The sequence below is a fragment of the Oncorhynchus tshawytscha genome, linkage group LG01, assembly GCF_018296145.1.
Source record: "Oncorhynchus tshawytscha isolate Ot180627B linkage group LG01, Otsh_v2.0, whole genome shotgun sequence".
Taxonomy (NCBI): domain Eukaryota; kingdom Metazoa; phylum Chordata; class Actinopteri; order Salmoniformes; family Salmonidae; genus Oncorhynchus; species Oncorhynchus tshawytscha.
The window spans coordinates 12,292,071-12,304,838 of record NC_056429.1 but is presented as its reverse complement, the minus strand read 5'-3'; the positions used below and the strand labels follow the sequence as shown (position 1 = coordinate 12,304,838).

General features: G+C 45.6%; 1 protein-coding gene across 1 annotated transcript; it reads right to left on the bottom strand.

Annotated features, from left to right (window-relative positions):
- Positions 1-9,625: 9,625 nt before the first annotated feature.
- On the bottom strand, positions 9,626-12,268 carry LOC112259633 (zona pellucida sperm-binding protein 3-like). Its single transcript, XM_042328521.1, has 8 exons — positions 11,621-12,268; positions 11,416-11,534; positions 11,201-11,304; positions 10,775-10,952; positions 10,477-10,594; positions 10,184-10,266; positions 10,031-10,110; positions 9,626-9,767 (listed from the first exon to the last, which is right to left on the bottom strand). The coding sequence occupies exons 1-8, from the start codon at positions 12,134-12,136 to the stop codon at positions 9,703-9,705; spliced, it is 1,263 nt and encodes a 420-aa protein (XP_042184455.1). The 5' UTR covers positions 12,137-12,268; the 3' UTR covers positions 9,626-9,702.
- Between the last annotated feature and the right edge of the window lie 500 nt (positions 12,269-12,768).

The window sequence follows — 12,768 nt, the reverse complement described above, 5'->3', positions numbered from 1 at the left end:
AACATTTAAATGACTTGGAATGGCCTAGTCAAAGGTCAGACCTCAATCCAATTGAGAATCTGTGGTATAACTTAAAGATTACTGTACACAAGTGGAACCCATCCAACTTGAAGGAGCTGGGGGAGTTTTGTCTTGAAGAATGGACAAAAATCGCAGTGACTAGATGTGCCAAGCTTATAGAGACTTGCAGCTGTAATTACTGTAAAAGGTGGCTCTACAAAGTATTGACTTTGGGGGTGAATAGTAATGCACGCTCAAGTTTTCATTTTTTTTGTTTCTTGTTTGTGTCACAATTTTTTTACATTTTGTATCTTCAAAGCTTCCAGGTTCCAATCCGTGATCCAAGATGGCATAGCAGTCAGACGTCTTGTATATATCGTATTTTTAATACATATTTTTCTTTGCATATCTTTTAAAACATTTTGCTAAACCTCAACTTCTAAATACTCTCCTGCAACCCGCCTCACCCAATGTAGCGCGGATCTGCTTTTTTTTCTAAAGTATTTATATTTACTTCGGATCCGGAACCCCTCAACTGAAGCTAGCCAGCTAACTACCAGCTAACTACCAGCTAGCGTTTCCATCCACTTAGCTTGAAGCTAGCCCGGCCAGAGCTCCTGTGCTACCACCGAAGCATACTCCTGGGCTACAATATCCGGACCCACGACCGGTCTATCGATGTCACCGCATGAAGAGGCATAAACAGACTCACCCCATCGCGACGTCCCCCAAAGGCTAACTTTCTAGCCCTTGCTATCTCCTTGCTTGCTAATTCGGCCTGTTAACTGCTAGCTTGTTTAGCCCCGGTCCGCTAACTGCTACCTTGTTTAGCCCCGGCCTACTAACTGTTAGCTTGTTAGCACTGGCCTGCTAACTGTCTGATTCACGCCACGTCCCAACCTCTCACTGGACCCATATTTACTTTCAATCTCTTTTCGATTTTTAATTCGATTATACCTTCCAGTAACCTGCCTCACCCAATGTGATACGGAATCGCTATTATTTTTAATTTTTAGAACACATTCAAGAACCTCCAGAAGCTAACCAGCTAACTAGCTACAAGCTATTTAGTCATTGTTAGCGGCTTTTACCTTCTGCACAGCCAGCCAGTTTTTTTAACCTGGATAATACTCGCCAGTCTAGCTTCCCTGCCCCATCCACCGCTGCCCCCTGGACACTGATCACTTGGCTACATAGTTGATGCATGCTGGACTGTCCATTAATCACGGTACTCCATTCTGCTTGTTTATGTTTTATCTGTCGGCACCAGCCGCACTCAGGCTCTGTGTGTAGTTAATCCGACCCTCCCTGCCTAGTCAACGCCATTTTACCTGCTGTTGTTGTGCTAGCTGATTAGCTGTTGTTGTCTCACCTACTGTTTTAGCTAGCTCTCCCAATTCAACACCTGTGATTACTGTATGCCTCGCTGTATGTCTCTCTCAAATGTCAATATGCCTTGTATACTGTTGTTCAGGTTAGTTATCATTGTTTTAGTTTACAATGGAGCCCCTAGTTCCACTCTTCATACCCCTGATACCTCCTTTGTCCCACCTCCCACACATGCGGTGACCTCACCCATTACAACCTCTCTCATCATCACCCAGTGTCTGGGCTTACCTCCGCTGTACCCGCACCCCACCATACCCCTGTCTGTGCATTATGCCCTGAATATATTCTACCAAGCCCAGAAATCTGCTCCTTTTATTCTCTGTCCCCAACGCTCTAGGCGACCAGTTTTGATAGCCTTTTGCCACACCCTCATACTACTCCTCCTCTGTTCCGCTGGTGATGTGGAGGTAAAACCAGGCCCTGCATGTCCCCAGGCACCCTCATTTGTTGACTTCTGTGATCAAAAAAGCCTTGGTTTCATGCATGTCAACATCAGAAGCCTCCTCCCTAAGTTTGTTTTACTCACTGCTTTAGCACACTCTGCTAACCCTGATGTCCTTGCCGTGTCTGAATCCTGGCTCAGTAAGGCCACCAAAAATTTGGAGATTTCCATACCCAACTATAACATTTTCCGTCAAGATAGAACTGCCAAAGGGGGAGGAGTTGCAGTCTACTGCAGAGACAGCCTGCAAAGTAATGTCATACTTTCCAGGTCCATACCCAAACAGTTCAAACTACTAATTTTAAAAATTACTCTCTCCAGAAATAAGTCTCTCACTGTTGCCGCCTGCTACCGACCCCCCTCAGCTCCCAGCTGTGCCCTGGACACCATTTGTGAATTGATCGCCCCCCATCTAGCTTCAGAGTTTGTTCTGTTAGGTGACCTAAACTGGGATATGCTTAACACCCCGGCAGTCCTACAATCTAAGCTAGATGCCCTCAATCTCACTCAAATCATCAAGGAACCCACCAGGTACAACCCTAAATCTGTAAAAAAGGGCACCCTGATAGACGTCATCCTGACCAACTGGCCCTCCAAATACACCTCCGCTGTCTTCAACCAGGATCTCAGCGATCACTGCCTCATTGCCTGTATCCGCTACGGAGCCGCAGTCAAACGACCACCCCTCATCACTGTCAAACGCTCCCTAAAACACTTCTGTGAGCAGGCCTTTCTAATCGACCTGGCCCGGTTATCCTGGAAGGACATTGACCTCATCCCGTCAGTTGAGGATGCCTGGTCATTCTTTAAAAGTAACTTCCTCACCATTTTAGATAAGCATGCTCCGTTCAAAAAATGCAGAACTAAGAACAGATACAGCCCTTGGTTCACCCCAGACCTGACTGCCCTCGACCAGCACAAAAACATCCTGTGGCGGACTGCAATAGCATCGAATAGTCCCCGCGATATGCAACTGTTCAGGGAAGTCCGGAACCAATACACGCAGTCTAAGGCCAGCTTCTTCAGGCAGAAATTTGCATCCTGTAGCTCCAACTCCAAAAAGTTCTGGGACACTGTGAAGTCCATGGAGAACAAGAGCACCTCCTCCCAGCTGCCCACTGCACTGAGGCTAGGTAACACGGTCACCACCGATAAATCCATGATTATCGAAAACTTCAAAAAGCATTTCTAAATGGCTGGCCATGCCTTCCGCCTGGCTAATCCAACCTCGGCCAACAGTCCCCCCCCCCGCAGCTACTCAGATGTTCTGAAAGAGCTGCAAAACCTGGACCCGTACAAATCAGCTGGGCTTGACAATCTGGACCCTCTATTTCTGAAACTATCCGCCGCCATTGTCGCAACCCCTATTACCAGCCTGTTCAACCTCTCTTTCATATCGTCTGAGATCCCCAAGGATTGGAAAGCTGCCGCAGTCATCCCCCTCTTCAAAGGGGGAGACACCCTGGACCCAAACTGTTACAGACCTATATCCATCCTGCCCTGCCTATCTAAGGTCTTCGAAAGCCAAGTCAAGAAACAGGTCACTGACCATCTCGAATCCCACCGTACCTTCTCCGCTGTGCAATCTGGTTTCCGAGCCGGTCACGGGTGTACCCCAGCCAAGCTCAAGGTACTAAACGATATCATAACCGCCATCGATAAAAGACAGTACTGTGCAGCCGTCTTCATCGACCTTGCCAAGGCTTTCGACTCTGTCAATCACCATATTCTTATCGGCAGACTCAGTAGCCTCGGTTTTTCGGATGACTGCCTTGCCTGGTTCACCAACTACTTTGCAGACATAGTTCAGTGTGTCAAATCGGAGGGCATGCTGTCCGGTCCTCTGGCAGTCTCTATGGGGGTGCCACAGGGTTCAATTCTCAGGCCGACTCTTTTCTCTGTATATATCAATGATGTTGCTCTTGCTGCGGGCGATTCCCTGATCCACCTATACGCAGACGACACCATTCTATATACTTCCGGCCCGTCCTTGGACACTGTGCTATCTAACCTCCAAATGAGCTTCAATGCCATACAACACTCCTTCCGTGGCCTCCAACTGCTCTTAAACGTTAGTAAAACCAAATGCATGCTTTTCAACCGTTCGCTGCCTGCACCCGCACGCCTGACTAGCATCACCACCCTGGATGGTTCCGACCTTGAATATGTGGACATCTATAAGTACCTAGGTGTCTGGCAAGACTGTAAACTCTCCTTCCAGACTCATATCATCAAACATCTCCAATCGAAAATCAAATCTAGAGTCGGCTTTCTATTACGCAACAAAGCCTCCTTCACTCACACCGCCAAACTTACCCTAGTAAAACTGACTATCCTACCGATCCTCGACTTCGGCGATGTCATCTACAAAATTGCTTCCAACACTCTACTCAGCAAACTGGATGCAGTTTATCACAGTGCCATCCGTTTTGTCACTAAAGCACCTTATACCACCCACCACTGCGACCTGTATGCTCTAGTCGGCTGGCCCTCGCTACATATTCGTCGCCAGACCCACTGGCTCCAGGTCATCTACAAGTCCATGCTAGGTAAAGCTCCGCCTTATCTCAGTTCACTGGTCACGATGGCAACACCCACCCGTAGCACGCGCTCCAGCAGGTGTATCTCACTGATCATCCATAAAGCCAACACCTCATTTGGCCGCCTTTCGTTCCAGTTCTCTGCTGCCTGTGACTGGAACGAATTGCAAAAATCGCTGAAGTTGGAGACTTTTATCTCCCTCACCAACTTCAAACATCTGCTATCTGAGCAGCTAACCGATCGCTGCAGCTGTACATAGTCTATCGGTAAATAGCCCACCCATTTTTACCTACCTCATCCCCATACTGTTTTTATTTATTTACTTTTCTGCTCTTTTGCACACCAATATCTCTACCTGTACATGACCATCTGATCATTTATCACTCCAGTGTTCTGCAATCTGCAAAATTGTAATTATTCGCCTATTATTATATACCTCCTCATGCCTTTTGCACACAATGTATATAGACTCTCTTTTTTTCTACTGTGTTATTGACTTGTTAATTGTTTACTCCATGTGTAACTCTGTGTTGTCTGTTCACACTGCTATGCTTTATCTTGGCCAGGTCGCAGTTGCAAATGAGAACTTGTTCTCAACTAGCCTACCTGGTTAAATAAAGGTGAAGTAAAAAAAATTTAAAAAAGGTTGTAAGGCAACAAAATTGGAAAAATGCCAAGGGGGTAAATACTTTCGCAAGCCACTGTTAGTAAATTCTAGGCAAGTAATACTGAAACATGCATAAGAGCATCAGCTGTTCCGGATGACTTTGTTATCACGCTCTCCCCGCAGCCGATGTGAGTAAGACATTTAAACAGGTCAACATTCACAAGGTCGCTGGGCCAGACGTATTACCAGGACGTGTACTCGGAGCATGCGCTGACCAACTGGCAAGTGTCTTCACTGACATTTTCAACCTCTCCCTGTCCGAGTCTGTCAAGCAAACCACCATAGACCCTGTGCCCAAGAACACTAAGGTAACCTGCCTAAATTACTACCAACCCGTAGCACTCACATGTGTAGCCATGAAAATATTTGAAAGGCTGTTCATGGCTCACATCAACACCATTAACCCAGAAACCCTAGACCATGACCAGCCTTTGAAAGCACCTCATGGCTACCAGCGTGATTGCTATGGGCGGTAGTCTTTTAGGCAGGTTACCTTCGCTTTCTTGGGCACAGGGACTATTGCAGTCTGCTTGAAAAATGTAGGTATTAAAGACTCGGTCACGATTGAAAATGTCCGTAAAGACATTTGGTCATTTGGCCAGTTGGTCTGCGCATGCTCTGAGTACACGTCAGCCTAACTCTGCAATATTCTTTTTAAAAGACAGCTATCCAGATGCCCAGATATTTGTAAGCAGTTTGACTGTGTTGCTAACATCCAGAGGAATGCACTGAAACCCACCATGACTATATAAACTATTGTTTACAGGGTCGAATCACGCCGAATGCTCCGTAAAAAATTGATAGAGATGGAATTCACGGCACAAATAGTTTACAAAATGTTTAGATTTAGGCTATAAAAATGGATTTTATCAAAGAAAACGGCACTTCATTTGATCAATGAGATACTCAGGAAGAGAAATAAGAGCAAGATATCAGAATGTAAGTCATAATTTTACCTTCAGATGTGAAGGTCTAAAAACTGTCATGGCGGAAAATGTTTCTGTTCTTGATTGCTCTTCTCAAACAAAAGCATGGGATTTGTTCTCTGTAATAGCTATTTTAAATTGGAAAAAGAATGTTTAATGTTACGAAATTGTATTTTTAGTTGTCACTCTGAAATTTCCCCTGATGTTAGTCCCTGTACGGGGATCGCAGCCATATTAAGTTAGACCAATATTATAAAATAGAATAAATACTTTTTTCCTCTCATCAAGCTACACACAATAACCCATAATTTTAGCAATTTTATATACAAAAACCCCTCATATCACATTTACATTTGTATTCAGACCCTTTACTCGGTACTTTATTGAAGCACCTTTGGCAGCGATTACAGCCCCAAGTCTTCTTGGGTATGATGCAGCAAGCTTGGCACACCTGTATTTGGGGAGTTTCTCCCATTCTTCTTTGCAGATCCTCTCAAGCTCTGTCAAGTTGGATGGGAAGCGTTGCTGTACAGCTATTTGCAGGTCTCTCTAGAGATATTTGATCGGGTTCATGTCCAGGCTCTGGCTCGGCCACTCAAGGACAATCAGAGACTGGTCCCGAAGCCACTCCTACATTGTTTTGGCTGTGTGCTTAGGGTCATGGTCCTGTTGGAAGGTGAACCTTCACCCCAGTCTGAGGTCCTGAGCGCTCAGGAGCAGGTTTCATCATAGATCTCTCTGTACTTTGCTCCGTTCAACTTTGCCTCGATCCTGACTAGTCGGTGCCGGTGAAAAACACCAGTGATGCTGCCACCACCATGTGTCACCGTAGTGATGGTGCAAGGTTTCCTCCAGACATGACTCTTGGCATTCAGTGTCTCCTGACCCCTCCTGTCTCAGCCTCCAGTACTTATGCTGCAGTAGTTTATGTGTCGGGGGCTGGGGTCAGTTTGTTATATCTGGAGTACTTCTCCTGTCCTATTCGGTGTCCTGTGTGAATCTAAGTGTGCGTTCTCTAATTCTCTCCTTCTCTCTTTCTTTCTCTCTCTCGGAGGACCTGAGCCCTAGGACCATGCCCCAGGACTACCTGACATGATGACTCCTTGCTGTCCCCAGTCCACCTGGCCATGCTGCTGTTCCAGTTTCAACTGACCTGAGCCCTAGGACCATGCCCCAGGACTACCTGACATGATGACTCCTTGCTGTCCCCAGGACTACCTGACATGATAACTCCTTGCTGTCCCCAGTCCACCTGGCCATGCTGCTGCTCCAGTTTCAACTTCCACCTGACTGTGCTGCTGCTCCAGTTTCAACTGTTCTGCCTTATTTATTATTCGACCATGCTGGTCATTTATGAACATTTGAACATCTTGGCCATGTTCTGTTATAATCTCCACCCGGCACAGCCAGAAGAGGACTGGCCACCCCACATAGCTTGGTTCCTCTCTAGGTTTCTTCCTAGGTTTTGGCCTTTCTAGGGAGTTTTTCCTAGCCACCGTGCTTCTACACCTGCATTGCTTGCTGTTTGGGGTTTTAGGCTGGGTTTCTGTACAGCACTTTGCGATATCAGCTGATGTACGAAGGGCTATATAAATTGATTTGATTTGATTCAGGCCAAAGAGTTCCATCATGTTTTCATCAGACCAGAGAATCTTGTTTTTCATGGTCTGAGAGTCTTTAGGTACCTTTAGGCAAACTCATAACGGGCTGTCATGTGCCTTTCACTGAGGGGCTTCCGTCTGGCCACCCTACCAGAAAGGCCTAATAGGTGTAAAGCTGCAGAGATGGTTGTCCCTCTGGAAGGTTCTCCCATCTCCACAGTGGAACTCCAGAGCTCTGTCATTGACCATCCGGTTCTTGGTCACCTCCCTTACAAAGGCCCTTCTCCCCCGATTGCTCAGTTTGGCCGGGGGCCAGCTCTAGGAAGTGTTGGTGGTTCCAAACTTCTTCCATTTAAGAATGGAGGCCACGGTGTTCTTGGGGACCTTTCAAAAATGCAGACATTTTTTGATACCCTTCACCAGATCTGTGCCGACACAATCCTGTCTCGGAGCTCTACGGACAATTCCTTCGATCTCATGGCTTGTTTTTTTGCTCTGACACGTACTGTCAATTGTGAGACCATATCAATTTCCAGTTTCATTGCAAAGGGTCTGAATCCTTTTTAATATATACACATTTAACCTCCTTGTTCTCCAATGTCATAATAGCCAATTGGCAGTTAGTCTCCTCGCTGCAACTCCCGTATGGACTCGGGAGAGGCGAAGGTTGAGAGCCAGTTGTTCATCTGAAACACAACCAATGCCCACTGAACTCCAGCCAGCCGCACCTTTCATTACGACCAGAAAATCCGTATTTAACAGCAGTAGTTCAGTGCAGCCTGTGAATGTGTAACGCTCTAACTTAATTTGCATCGTTTCAGTCCAGCGATTCACAGGACATTTTCAAGGGCCAAATACTTTGGGAAGGACTGCTTCTATTCCCTCCCCCAGAGGTTGATGGGAAATTGTGCAAGTCATATTTTGATATTAGAAAGGTTAAGATGCTTCTTGTGGATGGTAATAGCCTAAAGCCTTATTCACACTGCAGGCCTTAATGCTCAAATCAGTTTGACTGCAGACTGTCCAAACAAGTAGCAAATAACCAGTGGACATTTTCAGACAAGGCTACACTAGTTTAAAATGTATTTATATAGCCCTTCGTACATCAGCTGATATCAAAGTGCTGTACAGAAACCCAGCCTAAAAACCCAAACAGCAAGCAATGCAGGTGTAGAAGCACGGTGGCTAGGAAAAACTCCCTAGAAAGGCCAAAACCTAGGAAGAAACCAGGCTGTGGGGTGGCCAGTCCTCTTCTGGCTGTGCCGGGTGGAGATTATGACAGAACATGGCCAAGATGTTCATAAAATGACCAGCATGGTCCAATAATAAGGCAGAACAGTTGAAACTGGAGCAGCAGCACACCCAGGTGGACTGGGGACAGCAAGGAGTCATCATGCCAGGTAGTCCTGAGGCATGGTCCTAGGGCTCAGGTCCTCAGAGAGAGAATTAGAGAGAGTACACTTAAATTCACACAGGACACCAAATAGGACAGTAGAAGTACTCCAGATATAACAAACTGACCCTAGCCCCGACACAAACTACTGCAGCATAAATACTGGAGGCTGAGACAGGAGGGGTCAAGAGACACTGTGGCCCCATCCGAGGACACCCCCGGACAGGAAGGATATAACCCCACCCACTTTGCCAAAGCACAGGCCCCCACACCACTAGAGGGATATCTTCAACCACCAACTTACTAGTTGTCATATTGACAGGTTTGTGCAGTGGTGTTGGCTGATAAGACACAGGAACAACCAATAACGCAGAAGTTCTGTAGCAAGCTAAGGTGACATTTCCTGCCACTGACTTTTCAGTTGCTTTGAATGTTAAAAAGCCTATGGTGATAATACTTACTCAAAGCACAAATCTAATTTTCAAAACATGCTCTTTTTGGCTAGCCACAGTAACCTAGCTAGGTAGCCATTTAGCACAGTTGTCAATTTGTAATCAAGCTTAGCTACCACCTCGTTAAACTACCAGAGTAACTAGCAAGCAAAAAGTAGTACCTCATTTTACACCTAGTTACACGTTAAAAGCTCATGAACAAAAGACAAATCCCTTAAAATCCATCTTTTTTTTAATCATCCATAATTGTTTTCTCAACAGGAAAGTCAGTCCAAATGATTAAATAAACCATCAGTCAAGAAGCTTTTCTTTGATGTTGAGAGGACCAATAGACGCTTCTTGCTCCCACCGGAAACCTAGGAAGAGGAGAAAACATTCCTGATTGGATTTATTAGGATCCATTATACTAGCTGTTGGTGTCGGCTTACTGGGGTCTGACATAGCAAAACAGAACAAATTATTTACGCAGAGGGTGCACTTTTTGCCAGCCTAGCACTAGAGATTGCAGCCAAGGGCTTACGTGAATCAAGTCTGTAAGTACTTGATTAGGACAAGTGTGCATCCCAGGTGCACATTTTTGTTGAGGAATGACAAACACTGGACTGTAGTGCACATGTACCTGGATCCAGTTCCCTTCTCATGCCACAGTCTGTGTCACAACAGCCACACACCTGGTCTTTATTACTGGCCTCGCGCCATCTATTGAAAAGAGAGTGTTGCATATAGTATGTACAAGCAAAGTGCACACCTTGCCATATATAGCCAGACTTACCCATTTGAGAAGGAACAAGCCTTGTTCTCATGATCAATAGGGGATGAAGCTGTTGTGGCTTTCAGGAGGCAGGTAATGTATAGCTGTTGAAATTTGTTCAAGTCTCAGCATTGGTACCACATAAGAATGAGTATATTTGACATCAATTGAAAGCAACGTCATGTTGGGTACAACACAAGCCATATTGGGCATAGCATAATTAATTTTTGATTGAAGTGAAGCAAAACAGCCAATTCTATAAATTTGGACATTCCGAAGCTAATTTACAGAAGATCTCAGGATTAACTACTCACTGAGCCAGTGTTCACAACATGAAACCTAAAGGCTTCGATCTGGAACTGGAGCGTGTCATCCATGGTGCGAGGTATGAACTGGGACCTGGAGCCTGTCAGCTTGGTGTCAACCAGACAACTGAAGGCCACAAAATCAAAATTAGGCTACCTACACTGCTGAAACTCTGGAAGGATGCCATTCAAGATGGCTGTTGATCTGAAGTGTGGGCAGGTGGAGGGAATGGGAAATGCTTTCCTTAGCAGATTAAAGCAAACAATTAGTCCTTGAACTAGATCAAGTACCTTAAAGGATACTCACCCACGGTTCCCGATGAAGGCATATCTTGGGACAGTGTTGGCGTTTGGGATGACTGTGGCTACACATTTGTCCACAAAGACTCGGAGGGGCACATGGAAGAACTGGACGACAGAAGCTTCAAAGTTAATATTATCTCCAAGGACGTACTCTTTGCTGGGTCTCTCCAACTGCCAGTTGTCTGCGAAGACAAGGCAACAGTCTAATGCTTATTCCAAGTCAGATAAACTAGAGCAGGGTCTGTACATCAGCAGTGTGGTATTATCATGGCAAATATAACTGCCATCCTTTTGTACTCTGGGGTAGCCACCTCATTCCAATAACTAAGCGGCGGTTACATTTGCCAGTTGGCAACACCATAGTTTACAAACAAGTGCAGAGAAAGCACTTAAGTCAATGCCAATATGGCAAGGACACGCAGTTACTAACCAGTCATTAGCCTCAGGGAGAAGTAGAGGAGCTCCTCTGCAACCTTAGTGGAGGCATAGGGATTCCAGGTGGGCTTCACTGAATCACTGCTCACATAATGATTTCTGTAAAGGAGTCTTTAAATGTGAAACCAAATGGCCAAGGAAGTGTATCCAAAGTTCATTGAACTGAAGAAAAAAAAAAAAAAAGAACCAACGCAGGTGTAGTCAACTCACCTTTGATAGTGGCACTCAACCCACACCACCACTTCTCTAGTCCGAACAATGGGGCTGCTGCCCAGCGTGGCTGGTGTATAACGGAGTGTGAAGACATAGACAAGTGAATCCTCAGTCATCTGGAATCAGAGCAGCAAACGCATTGTAAGAAAATCAATGGTAGTCAACCTAGAAGAGTCATAACGATGCTAATGCGCAATGTTACCGTCAGAGTGCTGCCACATTCGTGCAGCTCAGTGACAAAGATCAGAACTTGAGCCGAAGCATCCTCCCCGGTGACAGCACAGCCTCCCAAGGTAAGATCCGCTGGGTGAATGAGTTGGCCGATACCGAGCAGATCTCGTTTGACTTCCACACGAGCAGCAGTCTCCCCACATTGAACTGCAATGCTACTGGCAGGCACAGGCAGCGGTCTCTGCTCATCAATAGCCAACTGCACCTCTTTGACTGGATCTTCAGGATAACTCCAGGTCAAAGGCTCATTGAAGGTCTGCTTTGACTGGAGGAAAGGGGTTTGAGGTTGCGGTGTCTGGACCCTGGTGGGCCATTGCACAGGCCTTGGTTGAAATCTGTCTGGTTCTTGAACAGGCCTATACTGGTGAACAAATCTCCCAGGGGCATGTGCCACTTGGATCCGAGATTCCACTTCCCGATAAAGCTGCTGAACTGTAGCTGAACAGCCAAAGGTAAGAAGTAGGAGGAATGTAATATAGAGCGCCATTATTCTCTAGTTTCTAGTTGCAATTGTACATATTTCTTTGACATTTGCAATAACTACAGTGTCTCTGAACAGCCATTTTGTATCCCTTTGTCCTAGTTTGACTCCACCCCTTGTTTGATTTACCTAATGATGTTCCAGACATGTTACACAGCTGCACATATACTACAATCTGAACTGGATGTATCTCAATACTGTCAAGTATCTTCATTTATAATAGGGATGGTCAACTCCAGTCCTCGGGGCCTGATTGGTGTCACACTTTTGCGCCATCCCCAGCTAACACACCTGACTCCAATAATCAACTAATCATAATCTTTAGTTTAAAATACAATTAGTTTAATCAGCTGTGTTAGCTAGGGATGGGGAAGAAGTGTGACATCACTCTGGCCACTGAGGACTGGAGTGGCCCATTCTTGATTTATAATATCCTTGGACCGGTTTCCTGATAGCAATGCCATTTAGCCTTATGAGTTTTTTTAATGATGCATCTTTCCCACAACAGCTGAAGATGTAACACATGTTTCCCAAAACAATACGCAGAGAGAATGGTCGCTAAGTGCATTGTTGAAGTATGTGTCGATACTGATGGGATCGAAAGAAAGTGAAAACTTTCTCCATTCAAAATGTGTCTT